Here is a 21,896-nt window from a genome sequence, read left to right as displayed (position 1 = left end):
TAAACATTTTTAAAGGCATCGGTATGACTGAAAAAAACACACAACATAAGACCTCTAATTATAGACCCATAATGAGGGGAAGTGGGTAGAGAGGGTCCCAGCCATGTCATTCCATCTCAACTCATGCAGTTCATCAAAATTGGGAAAGGGTTCACAGAACTAGAAGGCCTAAACTGAGCCTTGAAGGAAAGGTAGACCTTAGACAAGAGAAGTAAAGAGGGAAGGGCATGTCAGGAAGCTGGAGAAGCAAAAATAGGGAGGTGGGAATATACGTAGTAGTTTTGGGAAGAGTTAGGAACCAACCTGGGTAAAGTGGGTGGTTTGTATAGTGGAGATAAGTTGATACAATTGACTAGGACCTTAAGTCTCTTCATGCTTCAATTTCCCCATCTGTACATGGTGTTGTACTAGATGACATTTTGGGGGGCAGGGCAATGGGGGTTAAGTGACTTGCCCAGGGTCACACCGTTAGTAAATGTCAAATGTCTGAGGACAGATTTGAACTCAGGTCCTCCTGAATCCAGGGCTGGTGCTTTATCCACTGTGCCACCTAGCTACCCCTTAGATGACTTTTGTTTTTTGTTTTTTTTCGGTAAGGCAATTGGGGTTAAGTGACTTGCCCAGGGTTACACAGCTAGTAAGTGTTAAGTGTCTGAGGCCGGATTTGAACTCAGGTCCTCCTGAATCCAGGGCCGGTGCTTTATCCACTGTGCCACCTAGCTGCCCCTTAGATGACTTTTTTATTTCTAACATTTTGGAAATTCTCTCTGTGTCTCTGTTTCTCTTTCTTGATGCCTTAGTTAATTCTCAGACTATAAGTTACATACAATTTCTCAAGAGTCCCTACATAGAAGGACTGTGCCTAGACTGATGAAATCACAGATGTGGCACATATATCCCTGAGTCCCTAAGCCTCTCAAAAGTACACACTCTTCTGTTTTGGTCAGGACCTATGATTTCATTTGGGTAAAGAACTCCTGATAAGGTGGGTCAGAGGATCATCAATTTAGACTTGAAAGGGATGTTAGAAATCACCTAGTCCAAATCCAACTATGTGGCACAGTGCACAGAGTGCCAACCGTAGAGTCTGGAATACCTAAGTTCAAATCTGGACTCAGGCACTTACTAAGCTGTATGACCTTGAGCCAGTCACTTGACCCTATTTGCCTCAGTTTTCTCATCTGTAAAATGAGCTGGAGTAGGAAATGGCAAACCATTCCAGTATCTTTGCCAAGAAAACCCCAAATGGGGTCATGAACAGTGGGACATGACTGAACAACAGTGCAAACTCCTCCTTTTATAGGTAAAGAATTGGGGCCCAGAGAAATTGTGACTTGCCTAAGGTCCCTCTCACAGATAGAGTGAATGTCCATGCCAAGATTTAAACCCATATCCTCCAGCATTCTGTCCACTGTATCAATCTGCTATCCTACAGATTATAGTTTTAGAGAGGTGCCTGGAGTTCTGAGAACTCACGTGACTTGTCCAAGGTCAAACTGCCAATAAGTTCCAGGGGCAGACTTGAACTGTTAAACCATAATCAGGAGTCAGCTCTCTATTCCCTATCTCATGGAAGCAAACCAGCCTGGTGGGATCTACAAGTATGTTTCCCTGCAAGAGGTGTTGTGGTCCAGTGTCAAATACCTTGGGTTTGAAACCCAGCTTAATTATTTATTGCCTGCAGGACCTTGGACAAGTCACTGAACATTTTTGGGCTTCAGTTTCCTCATCTGCAAAATGCTGGGCAATCTCTAAAGTCTGTGGCACTAAGAGCTGATCCCAGTGGTAAGCAATGTCTTGAACTTAATGATGATCCCTCAATTAGAAAGAGCTGCATTAAATTTCTAAATCTCCAAGCAAACATTAGACCAGAGGCTACCCCAAAGTTTAAACAAAAACCCAGATGAACCAGTTCAACTACAGCTGAGCCTATTCAGCTGAGTACAGAGTCGGTATTCATAAAGACTTGTTGGCCGATTGATTAATTCTGATGGAAAGAGAAGAGAGCAGTGATTCTACAATTATCTCCTCCATCTCTCTGCCCACCACTCCACAGGGACTCCTATAGCTGCCTCTATGAATGCAAAGGAAGGCTGCATTTAGGAGCCTCCTGGCAGTCCTTTTGGACCCCGGCATCAACTCAACTGTGGGTTCTCTCACAGAACCAAGGGATAGTGTTTCTTTTAGGGGGACAATGGGGAGAATGTTTTTCTCATCTCTGTCTCTGTCTCTGTATCCCTCTTTCTCTGTCTCTCTCTCTCTGTCTCTGTCTCTCTCTGTCTCTGTCTCTCTCTGTCTCTGTCTCTCTCTTTCCCAAATGACTCTAATTGATCTCTGCCTTTGTCTCTCCCTGCCTATCTGTTTTTCCCCAACCCCTTCTCTTTTCCCAAATAACTCTACCCATAATAAATATAACCTTCCCTTTACAAAAATATAGTAAAGCAAAAGGAGTCAATACATTGGCCATGTCTGAAAAGGCATGCCTCATTTCACTCCTGTAGACTACCATCTCTCTGATACAAGGCAGGAGGCCATACTTCATCATCAATCAGTCTGGTGCTGCTTTTCCTGACACTGAAGGAGCTTGTCTAGGCTCTTCCCTTTTCTCTCTTCTAATGAGTGCATGCTGTCTCTTCTGCTGGCATCAGACAACTCAGAACTAAAATCTATTTCTCTATAAAAAAAAAATCTGGGGGCAGCTAGGTGGCGCAGTAGATAAAGCACTGGCCCTGTATTCAGGAGTACCTGAGTTCAAATCCGGCCTCAGACACTTGACACTTACCAGCTGTGTGACCCTGGGCAAGTCACTTAACCCCCATTGCCCTGCCAAAAAAAAAAATCCAAACTTTCTGTGCTCAGCTGCTTGTGTCAGCAGGCATTCCCTTGGAGAAATAATGTTGTTGTTCAGTCATTTCTGATTCTTTGTGATCCCATTCGGGGTTTTCTTGGTAAGGATGCTGGAGTGGTTTGCTATTTCCTTATCCAGTTCAAATTACAGATGAGAAAACTGAGGCAAATAAGGTTATGATTTGCTCGGGGTCACACAGCTAGGTAAGTGTCTGAGGCCTGATTTCAACTCAGGAAGATGAGTCTTCCTAACTTTAGACCCAGAGCTCTATCCACTGAGCCACCTAACTGGCCTTGTTTTACAGACGAGGAAACTGAGTCTCCAAGAGGCTAAATGACTTGCCCAGGGGCATATGAATAGAAGCAGAGCTAGGATTTAGAAACAGGTCCCCTGCCTTGAGATGCAGCATTCTTTCCACTGCACCATCTTCTAAGGTGTGAAGAGTTGGGGTAGATAGATATTTCCCCCACACTGAGGAAAACATGGATTTTTGAAGTAACCAAATAAGCTTTGAGCTAGAATAGAAATGGAATGTCAAAATATTCTCCAAACTCAATAAGAAATGAGCTGATAATGAATAAATTTTAGTTTCTGGTGGCAAATGTCACAATCCCTGATGACTGGTGCTTCCCAGGGGCCATGGTTAAAAAAAGACAGTGAGGTGATACAGTGGAGATAGAACACTGAACCTGGAGTCAGGAAAACCCAAATTCTAATCCTGCTTTTACTCACTGTGTGACCCTAGGCAAGTCACTTGACTTCTGTCTACCACACTTTCCACATCTATAAAATTGGGGGTAATAATAGCACCCACCTCTCAAGGTGGTTATGAGATTAAACTGGGACAATAATCACAAAGCATTTTGTAAACCTTAAAGTGTTATGTAAATGCTATATAGCTAGGAAGGTGAGAACTAGACTGGGCTGGGCTAATGGCAAAGAGAAAGGCATTTTTCCACCCCAGTGACAACTTTTAGATTCAAGTGGATGTAGGAACCAGCATGAACAATAGGCTCCTGTTGTCAGGCCTCTTTCCTTTTAAGGCTGTGACTAGAAATGCTTTTAGGCTGTCTGGCTGGGAAATGAAAGCTTCCAGAAGGCAGGGCCCACTTGGGAGAATGATTGTATATCATGATTAATTTTTTAAAATCTTTCCTCCACTTGTTACCTGCTGGCTGAAATGTCACTGCTTTGCTTTAGGTTTTGATGGCTGTGAAATTAATTGCATTTCCCTTTGGGACAGTTAACAGAGAATTGATTTCCCAAGTTCTAGGGAGACAGATTTGGACTTGAAATTAGGAAAAACTCTCCCAAAGTAGAATGGCTTGGCCTAGGAGATCTTAAAATGCCATCTGGGGACTGCCTGTCAGGAAAATTGTAGGGAGAATTCCTGCTTATGTATAGGTTGTATAATTGAGCTCTGAGGTCACCCCCATCTCCATGATCGGATGATGTCAAAGCATAGTCGTTCTCAGTCGTTTATGCCTCAGGGTTAATGAGTTTCAGATCCCTGCCTGGGAACAAAAGTCTTTCCCAGGAAGGACCATGAAAGGTTAATAGGGATCCTAGAAGCCTGCGGGGAGGAGGGAGAGAGGTGTACCAAATGGCAAAAGGTAGGAAAGGAAGGTTAAGGAGAAATATTTGTAGATTACCACTACGTCCCAATAGGAGATAAAACCAGACAGGTAGGTAGGGGCCATTCAGTGATGACAATAGGGTGCCACTAACATAGAAATTGGGCTTAGGGCCTTGGCCTGAATGCACCATCCTAAACATTCCTGTCAACAAAGATCAGCAGGGAGTAGAGACGGGAGACACTCACCTCCACAAAGGCAAACTTTTCCTCGCTAGTGTAGTTATAGCGTGTGGCTCTCTCATACTCTTCTGCTGTGCCTGGGCAGTCTTTGTTGCAGAACTTGTCGGTGGGATGCACCAGCTTCCAGGAGTACTGGGGAGGGTGAGACCAAAGATAAATGCCAGACTATTTTTTAAAGGCAGGATGGGAGGGAGACGGGTTTGCCTGGGGTTGGAGTTAAGGTCACTTACCACCTCCATGACATGAGCACTCCACTTGGAGAGCAGCTGGAGCCCCCGCAAAGCCAAATCAAAGAGTTCCCTGTACTCTTCATCTGATTTCTGGCTGTCTAATCCAGAGCCAGTCACCACCTGGAGAATAGCACCCAACAAGGTGGTCAGACCAATCTGCAAAGTCATTCCTCCAGCCCCAGCCCCTGGTTCTGCTCTGGCTTCTAGCTCTGGTCTTTTTCCTAAGGAAACAGGCCTTTTCATTCATTTCTACTTGCCTCACGGGTAAACAGGGAGAGCAAGTAGACCAATGATTTCTTTGGTGTAGGGAGCACTCAGGTGAGGAAACTTCCTCTACCAATGCAGATAGACATCTTCTCTGCAATTTATAATCTTAGAGAGTCACCTAAAGCAAAGAGAGGTTAAGTGACTTTGCAGGATCACCCAGTATGTGTCAAAAGCAGAATTTGAACTCAGGTCTTCCTGACTCCAAGGTCACTTCTCTATCCACTAGGTTACACTGGTTCTTAGCTTGGACAGTGCTTCTGCTGAATGTTACTAACCCATTATAGAATCATAGAACAATAGAATAATAGACCCAAAATTCAAAGGGACCATCTAGCCCAGCTATCCCCTCCTACATACAACCAAATTTTACTTTCTTGACTTATCTCATCATACCTTCATCTGTATTGCCCTTTGATTCTCTAGTCTATCAAGATCTCACCCATCTTTCAAGAACCAACTCAACCTCTTTGTTAAACCTTCTATAACTGCACAGCCCAAAGTAATTTTTTCCCTCCCTGGATCTTCATCACCACTGGTTATCTCCCCTCATCTGACACTTATAAAATACTGCTTTGCATTAGTTTTTTTTTTAATGTGCCTTATGTCCCCAGACAAAATTATATACAAGTTCTTTTTGGGCAGAAGCTATGTATTTTATTTTTTATCTGCTCCACCTCCCCAAAGTACCTCGAAAGTGTCACATAGCAAGGGCTCAATCACTATTTGACGAATTGCTGACTGAAAACTGGACCTAGTCAAAACATGGCATTATGGTGCCAAGATATTCTGAATACTCTCAATGATAGCTGAAGATCCTAATCAATTATTTCTGTAATCTTGTCTGTGGTTAGTTAGAACACAGTGCAAAATAACCATTATAGCATTATCGCGGGTGTGAGCCATGTTTGCTTTGTTCTGCTTCATGGAGATGATAAGTACCATGACATACTGTTGGAGTACTAGACTTGGGGTCAATAAGTCCTGAGTTAAAATTCTGTCTCAGACAATATATGACCCTGGGCAAGTCAAGTAACCTAACTGTGCCTCAGTTTCTTCATCTGTAAGATGAGATGGGTAGACTCAATGACTTCGAAGGTCCCTTCTATCTCTAAATCTAGAATCTTATAACCCATAGCCTGTATGCCCCATGTCCAAGGCAGCCACCTTGAAAATGCAAGCCATATGTCTCACCCTTCTTTGCAGATGGGGAGGGGGCAACCGGAGGCAGTGATGGGTATAGGACATTGCACCTGCTGATAGACTCCAGTAATATGTAGGCTAGTTTTACTTACTGATGCTTTTTATCTTTTTCTCTTTTTTTTTTGGTTACAATTCATGGCTCAGCTGAGTAGTGGAATACTCAGAAGTAAAGATGATACAAAAACAAAAGCTATCAATAATTTTAAAATGCAAGTCATTGGACACAATATGATGAGAGGATAATGTAACTCATCATTACTAAAGGAAAAACAGCTACAAACATGTGACCTATTGACAGCTTGTGTTTTATAGTCCCAACATACATGGTCCAAAATAGATTCCAAAAGTCCTGATGAAACTCTCTTATCTTGGCCAAATATTAAAAACTTGAGGAAAACTAGTGGTATCTCCTTTACTAGTCCAAAGAATAGGAGAGAATTCAAGAGTGTGCTGGAATCATCTTGAATTGGCCCCTGAGAGTTGATTGTGAAATTTTTATTTCAAGCATTTATGCCTCAGAAATATGCAGATGCTATAAATCAAGGTTTGATTCATCATTTTGTTGATTTCTGAACTTAAGAAGGTGATGGAGAAAATGTTAATAATACAGATTAAATGTAAAAGTGTATCATAGTACCTTATTTTTTTCTTGGAGAGCCACTTGTTAAACATTTACCAGCACACCTCTGAGAGTAATCCTCAGACTCTGACCTCCATCTCATTTAGTCATATGTACAAGCTTTCAGAACTTTTTATCCTTTTCTCCTCTTTCTCTCCTGTATTCTGTCATTTTTCTTTCTCTCTCTGTCTCTGTCATTTTCTTTTTCTGTCTCCATCTCTGTTTCTTTCTCTCTATCTCCCAGTCTCTCTTTCTCCTCCCCTTTCCCTCTCAGGGGGCAGGGAACCTCTGCTGCCTTTTGGTCCCTTTCTTGCCTTCCCACACCCAATCCCAGCAGCCCTGGGCCAGGGCTCACCTCACTGTTGCTATAGCGAGCGAGCTCGGAGATGAAGCGGATGTGGTCATCCCGGATCTGGACCATCTGCTCACAGATGTTGTACTGGGGGCTGATGCTGCTCTGTGTGCATGTCCACCTGGACAGAAAAGCATGGGGTCTGAGTAGGCACCCAGCATCACACTCACTGGGGCGCGGGGCAGAGTCCTTCTGTTCAGAAGTCGCTCCTTTTGTAGCCATCATTCTGTCACTAAAGCCCTCTTGGGGCTTTGGAACAAGCAAGGATCCACAAACATGATACATCTCAATCAGCATGGCTAGGGGAACCTGCCAAGCCAAATACCTGAAGGACCCACAGTGGAGTGATGCTTCCCCTTCTCTCAGGTCATGTGGAATCCCTAGAGAACTCGTTTCTACATACACAGGACCATCTTCTGCTGACCGCCACAACCCTCTTTCAGGCAGCCCCTCTCCACTGTGTACTTACCTGACAGGTAGGAGGCGTGAGAGAATAGCCAACCCTCTCCTCAGCTACTCTCCAGGACTGCAAATAACTCAGCTTCTGGTGACTGTGGAAAGGCTGTGCAATGTGCCAACACCATTGTCCCACTATCCTGGGGATGATGCATCTTTGGGATGGGGGGAAGGGCTGGGGATAGGTGGGTTAGAGTGGAGAAACTCCACACTCTGTCCTTCACAAGCCTCACTGTGGTGGAGGAATCGCACCTGACAAGATATCACACTGGGCTAGTGCCACTGACCTGGTGCTATTTTTTTCCCTTCTTCACCAAATGACTCTCCGTTGGTCCAGACAACCTCCAGAATTGGAAATGAAACTCCTGTCTCTCTTTATGAACACAGGAGGTGAGAAGTGATCCTGAATCTTAAGCTTAGGACTAGAAGAGAGCTTAGAAGCCATCTGGCTTGGCCTCTTTGTTTGACACGATGTGTCAGGGTGTGGAGTAGAACAAAGAGCCCTGGATTTGCAGACAGAGGACCTGGGATTGAATCTGGTCTCTACTAGGATTAGGGTTAGTAATTTAACCTCTCTGGGCCCCTGTTTTCTTCCTCTGCGAAGTGAGGGTATTTACCAGATGATGGCTGATGTCCTTTTCAGCCCTAAATCTGCAATCCTACCACATGGAGGCCCAGAAAGAAGGGCTTTGTTTGCCCAATGTCACAAAGTCAGGTTTTACCACAGCTGGGACAAGAACCTGTGTATCCTAATACTGGCCCACTTCTCCTCAGCAACATGAATATAACTACAGCCTCTGCCTGCATCCTTAATTTCTTATCTCTGAGAACTCATGTACACTTGGGAAAACTGAGTTTGAAGTTCTCAACTTGGTGCCCATCTCAAAAAACCTCTGCACACAATGTGATAATACAGTGGGCAGCACTGGTAAGGGGGAGACAAAAGGCATCAGCAGCAGCATCATTATTGTCAGTTATTTATATATCGTGAGGTGTGCTTTGCAAGTACTATCTCTCTACAGTGACTCATCTTCTGGTCTTACTTTGACTGGTACAGGCCAGTGCAGTCTTAACATTCTTTGTGTGCCTAGCACTTATCACAGTGCCTGGCATATAAGTAAACAGAATACATGCTTGCTTGTTGATTGACTGATTGACTTATCTCTACCACAGGTATAAGACCTAAAGCAAGCTGACTTCAAGGATGCCATATCAGATTTCCTGGGTTGGCCAAACTCCCAGATTAAGCACTGCTAACTGTGCCACATGGTACAAAACGGGGTGATTTTGTGAGATGGGCTAAGAAGAGACAGTCAGACCCACATCTATGGCTAGAGGCAACTCACTTGTGGTGCCCACATAGTTTCAGGAGCAAGAAATATTCTAAATGCAATAACCTGCTTTCCTCTCTAAGTCTTGAGTGGAAAGGGGCCTTCTTTGCTTCCTGGGGTACCCAAAGATGTGGGGAATGGTGCTTCTTAGCTTCACAGAGAGTGCTGTGATTATGCTCTGAGCATGTTTGTACCCTGAGAGCAAAGAGTGGGTAAAAAAGTGTTCAGAGCACTCCACCATGCACACCTGCACACTCACTCCTTCCCACTCACGGGCCATGTGGCCAGGAAGCTCAACCTCGAAGGCCAGGTGCCAGGTGCTGTGGCTGACATCCAGACCCCCAAATGCTCCTCAAGCCAGGGGAGGGAGGAGGCTCCGAAGCTGCTCCCTTGGCCTCCCTGCCAGGTGGGATCACACAGGAGCCAAGAGACATTACGGCACGCACTCACTTGGATTTGTTCTCCTCATAGTGAGCACTGGTCTTAATGTATCTGGCCAGTTCTATCTGCATATCGCCGAATAAGGGGACCACTTGCAGCTGCTGCAAAGGAGACAAAATACAACATGACAAATAAGAGACTGAATGGGAGGATTGCAGAGGGATTTTCTATGATGGCAAAGGAGAAGAGAAGTAAGCAAGAAGCCATGGGGTGGTTTGCTCTTGAAGAGGGACTCCTTATTCCCTCCTATTGGTGGTTAGCTTCATGAAGGCAGGAACTATTTCACTTTCACTTTTTAATCTAAATACAGTGTAGTGTCTTAAATCTCAAGTGCACATAGTAGGCACTTAATGTTTGTTGAATTAAATTGCTGGTAGAACATAGATATAGGCTATGGATGTGAGCCCAGAACTGATGTCTAGGGATCCTTCTCTTAGGCATCATAATCCCCATTTTACAGATAAGTAAATGAAACCCAGGCAGATTGAGTGACCTGCCCAAAGTCATACAGCTAGTTAATGGGCAAGCCAGTTTTAGAAATCCAAGTCTGACTTCTAGGCCAATGCTATTTCCTCTATACCATGGTACGTCCCTCAAATCATCAGAAAGAACTAGGAGGATTTCTATTATCCTCAAGAACAAGTTGTTATTATTTCATTTCACTAATAGAAAGAAGTGAGAAACAGGAGGAAATGCAAATGGGATGAAATTATAAAGCCATAGAATGTTTTCAGGAGAACATACAGGAATTTTAAAATAAAAAAAAAAGATGTTGAGACTCAAAATTCAAATCAATAAAGCATTAGCAGAAATGCCTGAAGGGGAGTTCTCTTCCCTTAAGGATCTTTAAAAATGAGAGTCTAGTTTGACCACGAGGCAATTCTGCCTGGAGATATGGGACTGGATCATCCAATGTATCGATGTCCTTTTAGCACTTTCTTATCCCGTGATCCTAATTCAATGTGAAATCTCGATTTGGTTCTTCCCATGGTATAATGTAAAAAGCCCTAAACTTGGAGCCAGAAAGTCTGGATTCAAGTCTCATCTCTTCCAAGGACAAGTTATGTGACCTTGGGCCAATCATCTCACTACTTCCCTTATCTCCCAGAACTGTTTGGTCCAAGGGAAAAAAAATACACAGGAAATATTTATAAATTGTTAAGTATGATAAAAACACAAGTTGTCAGTGCTTAGTATGTTTTCTGTATGCAGTAGGTGTTTACTATATGGCTGAATGATTGTAAGAATATACGGGGAACCTTGGTAAAGCAGAAGACAAGAGTAGGAGATGCCTCCTTCAATGACTTTTTTAGATGACAGAGAGGACATGTGGTGATTCAGAAACAGAACATCAACCATCACCTTTTGCATCAAAGAGAATCATGGACTATGGCTTGAAAGTTTCTACCTCATATCTTCCAGTATCCCTAAAAGCCCGAACCCAAGTTCTATCCTGTTGTGTTTCTCCTGCTCTCCCTCTGTGCAGATAGTGGTGCTCTCATTTATCTCTTGGTTCTCTTGAACACTTCTGTTTTGGGATAAGTAGCACTTCAGGCACTCACAAGCAAACCCCCTTGCCTCCCCACTGAGTGGCATTCCCTGAAGTAGAGAGCCTATATTTCAGTTTCCCCACAGCTATCTGATCTGATCTGAATAGCAGACACTGACCTTAAAGAATTTATCTATTTTGCTGAGGTTGATTCTCTTCTTGGCATCCAGTTTGTAAATGTTACTGACATTTCCATCCATCAAGTAGAGACCAAAGCCCATGACCTAGAAGGAGTGGGGGGAAAGCATGAGAGGCTGGGCCCAAGGTATCCCATGGTCAGATCCCTTTGAAAGCCATTATCTCAGAATAATACATTTTAAAAAGCATAATATTCATTTCAACTTCAAATAAGGAAAGGAAGCAAAAGGTTGTACTCTAATTTCACTTTTTAAAACAGCTTCAATTTCTCTCCAAAGAAACACCAAATGTATACAATACTGTTTGAGAATCAGGGCATCTAGGTGGCACAATGGATAAAGCACCAGCCCTGGATTCAGGAGGACCTGAGTTCAAATCTGGTCTCAAACACTTGACACTTACCAGCTGTGTGACCCTGGGCAAGTCACTTAACCCTCATTGGCCCACAAAAAAGAGAGAGAGAGAGAGAGAGAGAGAGAGAGAGAGAGAGAGAGAGAGAGAGAGAATGAATCTGTTGAAAGAACTAGGAATATTTAGCCTGAAGAAAAGTCCTAGGAGAGAATGTAATTGTTGTCTTCCAATATAAGGTGTCCCATAAGTCTTGGTGCAAAAACTGTACCAAGATTTTTTGGATACTCTACACTTGATGATCTGTCATTTGCAAGTGGAATTAACCTCATCTTAGAGAGAAGAACCAGAACCGATGAATGATTGGAAGTTTGATGAAGATAGACTACTCAACATAATGTAAAACTTCCTAACAGGGATAATCAACCATGGAATGGGTAGCTTCACAAGGTAGTGAATTTCTTTTTATGAAATTTTTCAAGTGAAGTATGGATGACTATGTGCTGCAGAAGCTGCAGAGAAGATTTGTACTCGGGTAGGGGGTGAAATAGATTACCTCTCAGGTTCAGGAGATCATAGATTCAGAAACAAAAGAAGGGTACTTTCTCTTCAAACTCTGCTATACTGTAAGTTGTTCCAATGGGCCATTCCCAACATTGTTAGATTTCAAAGAAGTCCTTTTTACGACTCTCACAGGGCACCCTTGGTCAGAAATCATTTTTCTAATGATCCCTCAGATACTAGATTAGATTTCTTTCCTATCCCATCTCATAAGGCTCTTCATAAGACTTACAAACCCCCATAGGGTGTAGAAAGAAAAAAACACCCCCCAAAAGCAAAACTTTCCTGTGGTAGCTAAGAGTACATGAGTTCCCACTGGAAATCAGCAGAAAAAGTTTATCTCAATACAAGCTTTAAATGAGCACCGTTCTGTTCAGTTTATTGGTAAAGTATCTCCACCTGGTGGTGGCAGAATATAATACACTGACATGGAGACAATGGGACAGATTTTTTTTTTATCATTGTACTACTACTACTACTAATAGTAGTAGTAATAATAATAATAATAAATAATAGCTGAAATTTACATAGTGCTTACTATGTTTCAGGTACTATTTTAAGCACTTTACAAATATTATCTCATTTGATCCTCACAAAAACCCTAGGAAGTAGGTGCTGTTTATCATCCCCATTTTGCAGATGAGAAAACTGAGGCAAACACGTTAAGTGACTTTCCCAGGGTTCCAGCTTGTAAGTGTCTGCATCCAGATTTGAAGTCTGGTCTTCCTGACTCCAGGCCCAGAAGTCTGTCCACTGTGCTATTTAACTGCCTTTATATGATTGATTTTAAGTGGGGAAGATGACAAAGATGACTTTAAAAAGAAGAGTTAAAGGAAATGGTGGTGGGGGAGAGGTATTGGCAAAGAAACAAGTAATAATTTGAAAGCAAAGTATATGACTTCTTGAGCATCCGAGTTAAGAATTCTGTCTGGCTATTTGAAACAGTAGGGCCTTGGGAATACTCTAAGAGGAGCATAGTCCTGGTGTTGCAGGTATGAGATGAGTGTCCCAGGTAGGCCACTCCTATTGAAGTTCAAATAGGTTTGGAGAAGTGACCCATAAAGCCAAACTTGTAAGTGGAAAACTTGATGGAGAAAACTAAGATAGATGAAATGAGCAGGGTCTCTTCTAAGGAGACCTCAAAGGAAATGAGGAAGCGGGACATCATGGGAGAATGTCAGTGTGGCTAGCATTCCTGAAGAGAGAGATTTCCTTGGGAAGAAGAGGAAGGACAGAGGCAAATAGAGTGGGAATTTATGTTGAAAACTGAGGTGAAATGAAATTTTGGAAAAGAAACATGTCAAAATGAAAATGAGAGGGCTTGTTTGGTTTGGGGAGCAGTGGTGGGACTTGGCCAAGACCTGTAATTTTTATTTCTAAGGAGTCCTGGTTAGGAAACTCCATCAGCCAATGCAAGTGGAAACCTTCTTGGCAACTTTATTTTAGAGAAACTCCTGGGCAGCTAGGTGGCACAGTGGATAGAGCACCAGCCCTGGATTCAGGAAGACCTGAGTTCAAATCCGGCTGCAGACACTTAACACTTACTAGCTGTGTGACCCTGGGCAAGTCACTTAACCCCAATTGCCTCAACAAAAAGAAAGAAAGAAAGAAAGAAAGAAAGAAAGAAAGAAAGAAAGAAAGAAAGAAAGAAAGGAAGGAAGGAAGGAAGGAAGGAAGGAAGGAAGGAAGGAAGGAAGGAAGGAAGGAAGGAAGGAAGAAAGAAAGAAAGAAAGAAAGAAAGAAAGAAAGAAAGAAAGAAAGAAAGAAAGAAAGAAAGAAAGAAAGAAAGAAAGAAAGAAAGAAAGAAAGAAAGAAAGAAAAGAAAAGAAACTCCTGGGCATTGAGAGGTTAAAGACATGGCAGAGGTCACACAGCCAGGATGTGTTAGAAGTAGGACATGACCCTAAGTCTTCATGATCCAGCCTTCTATTCAGCAGGCCATGCTGCCTTGAAAAAGAAGGAATAATCGAGTCAAACTGGAAATGAGAGTAAGATACAATAAATATGAAGTATTCAGAAAAACATGGGAAGATGTGTATAAAAAGATGAAAGGCAAAGAAAGTAGAACCAGAAGAACAATATACATAACATCTACCATGATTAAAATGAAAATAAGATTAAAAGACAGGAGAATCTAGATTACCATAGTTAACCTAAGTCCCAGAGAGAGCAGAATCACAAAGACAGCAAATTTAGATTATATGCAAAGATTAATCTTGGTTTCAAACAATTGATAATGAAATATAAATTCCCTTTGGGTGTGTATGCTGTTAAGTTATAGTATCTATATTTGTGTGCTTTTTTGTTAACTCTTTTTCTTTAGGATGCTATGGGAAGGGCAGGTTATTGAGAAATGACAATGGTATAAAAAAGCATTTAATAAAGCATTTTGTGTGTGTGTGTGTGTGTGTGTGTGTGTGTGTGTGTGTGTGTGGCAATTGGGGTTAAGTGACTTGCCCAGGGTCACACAGCTAGTAAGTGTTAAGTGTCTGAGGCCAGATTTGAACTCAGGTACTCCTGACTCCAGGGCCAGTGCTCTATCCACTGTGTCACCTAGCTGCCCCTAATAAAGCATTTTTAAAAAAGGAAGGCCAAGGCTAGGAAGGGGAAAACATGAAACAAGATAAGTGATGAAACAATAAACCTTTTACCTTAAGGAGCATATGCTTCTCACTGGGGGTTAGGTACATCTTATTCTCATAATAATCCACACAGATGTTGACAATGTCAGCCAGCAGCTCCTCATAGCCTGGGATCACCTCCAATTGCTGATGGAGACACTGAAGAAAGCACCCACAGTGTTACACACACACACACACACACACACACACACACACACACACACACACTTTGCTGCTTCCCACCCAGGACTTTCTGTCTCCATGTGCAGACTGATCTGCCTCTGGAATGAGTCTCTGTAATGTGACAGTGGAAAGCACCCATTTGGAGGTGAGAAAGATGAGAATCCAGGGAGTTATGGGCATGCTCCCCCATGATGATGACACAAATGCTGCCTAGCAGGATGTTTATCAGCTCTTTGAGGTTACTAGCACCATCCTTTTAAATGTCCAAAGGACGAATGGAGCTTGGAAGGAATCTCCATAAACTGGCACTACCAGAGGTATCCAATGGAAGCATCTGGATGAGTCAATGAAAGAACTAATTATTTGGGAAAGAAATTATTTCTCTTCCCAACTTCATGTAATATTATCCAACCAACTGAAGGCAATATGGACAATTCAAACCCAGTCCTGGTGAAAGGGAGTTGAACGCGACTGCTTTCCACAGAGAAAAAGCTATTCTCAGTCTTGCACATGGGGCCCACTGTTCTGTCTGATGAGGTGTCATTAAAGTCAGCTTGGGTTGAGTGAAAGTGGCAGTGTTCTAGAAGGCCCTTTGAATCCTGCCTCAGGCTTTACTAGCTATGTTACACTGCCTCTGTTTTCTCATCTATTAAATGGGAATAATAATAGCACCCACTTCACAGGATTGGATGAGATAATGAACGTACAACATTTTACAGCCTTTAAAATGCCATATGGAAGGTCTAAATTAGCTGTCATGCACCTGAAGCTAGAGACTGGTTAGAGGAGGATACCAAAGGCTGACTCTTGGTAGAAAAGGAAGGCTGAAATCATAGTGGGATGGGTTTTCCCATTGCTTCTTTGGTTTCTTTGGTAGCTTAAGGCTATTATAGATAATTAGACAGAGGAAGAGATGGTGTCTGTGACACAGAGACTAGGCTGGCCAGTGACTACAAAACATCCCATTCATCACACGCCTTCCCTTTGGCACTCAGAGTTAGCATTCCTGACACAGTAGGGAGGGAGGAGAGTGGAGGGGAAAAGGGAGAGAGAAGTGGAGGAAGAAGGGAGGGGTGGGGAACCCGTGGCTGGCACCTGTGTGATCCTGTTATGGTTTGCCAGGAACATGGAGAGGTTCTGAGACTCCTGAATGGATTGGGGATCAGCCATCTTCCTCAGGAACTGGGCTGCTCTGAAATACAGAAAATCCCCTCAGGAGCCTGATCTGATCTGATCTGTGGATCAGAGCTGATCCTGAAGCTTTGTGTTTGTGTTGAAACCAAAAGTCTCAGGTTCCCTCAAGCAGAAGAAACTTACTGTGGGTTCTATTTTTATGCATAAAGTGAGCCCAGCTGTGCCATCTCCTGCCCCATCTCCCCCAAACTTCAGGTTGGTTCTAAAGACAAACCTCTGAGAGGCTGGGCCCCTGTCCCGAGTGCCACCCAAAGCTCAGGCTGAGGGGCCATTACAAGGCTTCAGTTCCATCCCTCCCCCCAGCTGGAAGGAAGGAGGGTGAGGCTTTGGGAAGGGGCTCCTCTGACCTCTTATAGGCAGAGTGGTCATTCTTGACACTGCACTTCATGTTCTTTAGCTCATCGAGGACGGCAAACATGTTGATGAACTTGCCCAGGGTCAGGAGGTAGGCCTCAGACACAAAGTCCTTCCTCCGCTCTGTGTGGCACAGTCTCTTCACCTCGCTGCAGAACCGCTCAATGGCTTTGCGCTGGAAGGCAATGCAAGAAGGGCTAGAGTGGATTGAAGACCAGCCACCCTCAACTGATGGGTGACTCCCAAGCCCCAACCTGATTTCTGAAGTGGGGTGGAGTCTGTGCGCCCCTATGTTACTTGAGTCACGAGACTTATTCACTGAAGAAGACTTAGTCATTGATAATTGGATAATTGATCCATTGATAACTGATGTCAATATTGACATCACTGTTTTCCAGTCCTCTTCAGCACTAACCCTCTATTCCAATCAGGTTATTCCCTTCCCTGTCTCCTGTACATCCCAAGCCTATTCTGTTTCCATAGGCAGATTTTGTTCATGGGGAGAAGAATGTTTTAGAAAATAGATTATTGGATAGGATCACAGGCTCATAGATGTAGATCTGGCAAGGACCTTGGAGGCCGCCTAGCCCAATTCATCATTTTACACATGAGGAAATTGAGGCTCAGAGAAGTTAAGTGACTTGCCCAAGGTCAAACAAGTTGGCATTAAGAGGCAGAGCCAGAATGCAAATCGAGGTCATCTGACTCCAAACCCATCCCTCTTTCCACTCTTTGTTTGTTATGTTTGTCAGTTTCACTTCCTCTAACCTATAAACTCTGTAAGGGCACAGACCATGCTATGTGACTTCCCTTGTATGTTACATGCATATCTCTTCCGGTACCTGAGGTGCTCAGTGGATTCAGTAATTAGTTGTTTAAACCAAGATCTTTAGATTGGTGTAATGGAGAAAGTAGAGACATAAGAGTAACAGATTGATATAATGGCTTAAAGCTTGCAAGGTGTTTTGCATATATGAACTCATTTGAGCCTCACAATAACCCAATGAGGTCAATGGTATTATTCATAATATTAATGGTATCACTAATGATAAGTAATAATGAAATTGAGGCTCAATGTAATTAAATGACTTGTTCATAGTTGTAAAGTTAATAAGTGTTAAAGGAGAGATCTGAATCCAGGTTTTCCTGACTCCAAGTCCAATGCCTACCTGTGTCTCTAAGGTATGTGAAATGACTCTCACTTTGGTCTAACTGATCTGAGTTGAAAGGCAGGCTTCGAAGTGCCTAGACTAAGAAAGCAGTCTGGAAAATAACTGCATTTTATTACACACATATATAAAATAAAATTATATAAATACACATGCACATATATGTGTAGGTGTGTATGTTATATGTGTGACACACATATAAAATAAAACATATACATATAAAATCCTCGCACACACATGCATGCATGTATATGTATGTAGTAAGAAAATAAAATGATACATACACAATGTTACATTGTGAACATATAAAAAGTCATTGCATACCCCACATGTATACATGTATATATGTATATAATAAAATTATATATGTACACATAAACACATACATATATATGTATATGTGGGCATATATATTTCAATATAGTTAATATGGAAATATAATTTAATGACCAAACCATAGCATTTCTAATGGTGTTTTGTGTGAGGGGTGGGATTTTTTGCTTTGTTTTTTTTAAAAAGTTTACCTTCTTCTATGGAAGCACCCTGTAATCTTTTCTCCTTGATGAGCTTGAATGAGATAATGTGTTGTAGTGGGGAAAACACTGGCCTGGGAGTCAGAAAATTTGGGCTCCATCCCCAGTACTGTCACAGACTAGCCAAGGCAGTCAGGGTGAGTCACTTTCCATCTTTGAGCCTGTTTCCTTATCAGTAAAATGAGAGGTTTAGAGTAGGTCAGGATGTCTCCAGTCTATTCTAGGTTTAACATGCAATGAAGTTTTGACTTCAGATGAGATAGTTAATCTCTCTGAGATTCTGTGGACTCATCTGTAAAGTAGCAATAATATTTGTATGACATACTTCTCAGGTATCTAGGTGGCCCAGTGGATATAAACCTGGAAACAGAAAGACCTGAGTTTAAATCCTATCTCAGACACTCCCTAACTGTATGACACCCTCCTCCCCCAGGAACGTTACTTATCCCCTCTGTGCCTCAGTTTTCTCATTTGGAAAATGGGAATAATAATAATAATGGCCTCTATCTCCCAGGGTTCTTGTGAGGATCAAAGGAGTTCAGATATATATCTTGTAAATGAGAGCTAGTATTACTATTAGTTCACTCTAGTAATGGCTTCAGCTTTGTGATGGACCATTTTTTTCTATGACATCATACAAGTCACTTCCTCTTTCCTAACCGGAGTTTCATCATCTCTCAGAGGAGTTGAGCTAGGCAATCTCTCAGCCTCTTTAAGCTCTAAAGTTTTTAAAAATGTAAAATTATAAATGTTAATAGCTGTCAATGAAAAGCTATGGGCATGGCAATAAGGTCAATATGACCATTACATCTGACAAGAGTATGCTAATTGGCTGCCCTATGAATCAACTCACCATCCCAGGAACTCCCCATAAGAAGATGACCCTCTCTAGAAAGTAAGCTCCTTGAGAGGAGAGACATCTCACTTTTATGTGTATATTTCTAGTGTTTGGGCCAGCTAGGTGGCTCAGTGGTTAGGATGTCAGGTCTGAAGTCAAGAAGACTATCTTCAAGAGTTCAAATCTGGTCTCAGATACTAGCTATGAGACCCTGGCAAAGTCACCTAATCCTATTTGCCTCAGTTTCCTCATCTGTAAAATGAACTGAAGAAGGAAATGGCAAACCACTCTAGTATCTCTACCAAGAAAACCCTAAATGGGGCCACAAAGAGTCAGACATGACTGAAATGACTAAACAACTGTTTAATTGACTATTTAACACAGTGCCTGTCAGTATGGCATATAGTAAGCATTAAATAAATGCTGCATTCCTTCATTCAAAGGTAGCTGGTGATTCAGTAGACAGAGTGCTGGGTACGGAGTCAGGAAGTCCTGAGTTCAAATCCAACTTCAAACACTAGCTATATTACCCTAGGCAAATTAGTAAACATCTTTTTGCCTCCGTTTCCTTAATTGTAAAAAGGGGAGAGAGGCTAATAATTGTACCTACCTCGAAAGTTTGTATGAAGATCAAATCAGATAATATTTGGGGTTTTTTAAGTGCTTAGAATAATGCCCGGCACACAGTAGGTACTATATGAATGCTTATTCCCTTCCCTCATTCATTCATTTATTCATTCATTTAGTCAATGCATTCAACTAAGCAAACTTTAAAAAAAATTAGGAGCAAAATGTTACCCTAACCACCTAGCCTTTAACAAGTAACAAGGCATAGCCAAATGAATGAACAAACAATAAGCAATGCCCCACCCAAGTAGTACCCCCCCAACACCCAATGCTTTTGTTCTGTGTCCCCTTGCAGGTCTGCTTGTAGTTTTGACAACCTTTCTCCTGTCTTCCTCTCTTACTTCCTCTTTTCTTCTTCCTTTTTCATACTATTGCAGCCTGGGTGTTAAGGTCTGCTTCTGCTGATTTCTCTCCTGTAAGCTGTGTATTCTTTGAGAAAGAGACTGTGTAGGTCTTTGATTCCCCTTTGACCTGTTTCTTGGGTCAGATGTCAAGTTCATTTTCTCTTCCCCTTTTGTAAAAGGGGAGGGTGAGACCTTGACAAGATAGCAGTCATTGAGGAACAGTAATAAAAAGGATTGTAAAAGCACTGTCACCATTTCTCAGCCTCAATGCAGCCAAGTGACCCTGGGCTGTGTGGGGGTAGCTGTGTGAATATTGTTACAACTTCTTCTGCATGAGTGAATATGATAATAACACACATTTCAATCATATTTTAAGTTTTGCAAAGTGTTATAGGATTACAGATTTAGAACTGGAAGGGACCTTAGAGCCCAACTAATTATATATTTGTGTGTGTGTGTGTGTATATATATGTATATATATATATATATACACATATATATATAGTTCCCTTTATGTATTTTCCTATATATATAATCCTACATATGTGTATACATTCCTAGATATAAACACGCATATATTCCTATACATGTATATACATACATGTATTCCTATGCATGTATATATACATATATAGGCCTATGCATATATATACATATGTGTATAGATCATCCTACAAATGAAGAAATTGAAGCCTAGAAAAAAAATTAAGTGAATTGCCTGAGGTCATACAGACAGTAAATAGTAGAGTCAAGATTTGAACCCAGATCCCTGACTTAAAATTCAGTTCTCTTTCCACTGTACCAAGCTGCTCTCCTCACAATGACCCCATGTGGTAAGTCACAAAAACATTTTACAGATGAGGAAATTGACCCTTAGAGAGGTCAAGTGATTTACACAGTCATAGAGCTAGGAAGCATTTGAGGTGGGATTCAAACCCAGGTGTCTTGAGTCCAAGTGGGTCCAGCCCTCTACCCATGATGCCACCCTACATGTAAAGAGTGGGCATGTCCAAGGCAGTTAGGGTATGTGAGATGGCAGGAGCCTACAAACTCTTGTCTTTAGAATAAGAAGAAGGGATCTTTCAAAGATACCTGTTTCACCTCCAGCCATGCTCTCACCTGAAAGTACATGAACTTCATCAGTTTGGTGACCTCTGGCTCCAGCACCTCCACAGTCTTCTCATAGATCTCCACTCGATTTGGCTGCTCATTACATTTTACCTGTGGGGAGATAAGAGACCATGGAGTGATGGATGCTATAAGAAATAATTATTAATAATTGATATCTTGGGGGACCCAGTGATTTCCCCTTCTTTCTTAGTCTTTTCTGTACCCTCCCCCCAACTCCAACGGCAAGTTCTCCTTGAAAGTAAGATTCATCTGGATCAAGGGAATCTTGGGTGGAGACAGATCCCTTTGTCTAGATAGCTGAAGGACGTTACTGATGGAACTTGGCCTTCACAACCACACCTAGATGGAAACTTTCTTTCTGATCTGCTTGGGTGGGGGCTATATTTTTTTCTCTGATATCATCTTTTTGTTGTTGTTAAGTAATAAATTTTTTATTTATGGTTTTGATTTCCAATTTTTATCCCTACTTCTCTCTCTCCCCTCCCCCTCCCTGAGGCAGTAAGCAATCAGATATGGGTTATATATGTACGATTATGTAAAACGTTACTGTATTAGTCATTTTGTACAAGAAAACTTGAATAAAAGAAAAAAAATGAAAGAAAGTGAAAAACAGCATGCTTCAGTCTGTGTTCCATCAATATCAGCTCTTTCTTTGGAGGTGAATAGTATGTTTCATCAATAGTACTTGGGGGGGCAGCTAGGTGGTACAGTGGATAAAGCATTGGCCCTGGATTCAGGAGAACCTG

General features: G+C 42.1%; 1 protein-coding gene across 3 annotated transcripts in view; it reads right to left on the bottom strand.

Annotated features, from left to right (window-relative positions):
* Positions 1-21,896, bottom strand: part of CYFIP2 (cytoplasmic FMR1 interacting protein 2) — a 145,092-nt gene that overhangs the window by 91,636 nt on the left and 31,560 nt on the right. For all 3 annotated transcript variants that reach the window (XM_043982124.1, XM_043982125.1, XM_043982123.1), the window contains 9 exons: positions 21,139-21,240; positions 16,502-16,683; positions 16,056-16,152; positions 14,808-14,936; positions 11,229-11,333; positions 9,570-9,661; positions 7,336-7,453; positions 4,895-5,014; positions 4,671-4,796 (listed from right to left, as the gene is read on the bottom strand). In XM_043982124.1, the coding sequence (XP_043838059.1) occupies positions 4,671-4,796; positions 4,895-5,014; positions 7,336-7,453; positions 9,570-9,661; positions 11,229-11,333; positions 14,808-14,936; positions 16,056-16,152; positions 16,502-16,683; positions 21,139-21,240 (1,071 nt within the window). The remainder of the gene's footprint in view (positions 1-4,670; positions 4,797-4,894; positions 5,015-7,335; positions 7,454-9,569; positions 9,662-11,228; positions 11,334-14,807; positions 14,937-16,055; positions 16,153-16,501; positions 16,684-21,138; positions 21,241-21,896) is intronic.

The sequence above is a fragment of the Dromiciops gliroides genome, chromosome 2 (assembly GCF_019393635.1).
Source record: "Dromiciops gliroides isolate mDroGli1 chromosome 2, mDroGli1.pri, whole genome shotgun sequence".
Classification (NCBI taxonomy): Eukaryota; Metazoa; Chordata; class Mammalia; order Microbiotheria; family Microbiotheriidae; genus Dromiciops; species Dromiciops gliroides.
Note: the sequence above shows the minus strand (reverse complement) of the source record. Positions and strands in the feature narration are given on the sequence as shown.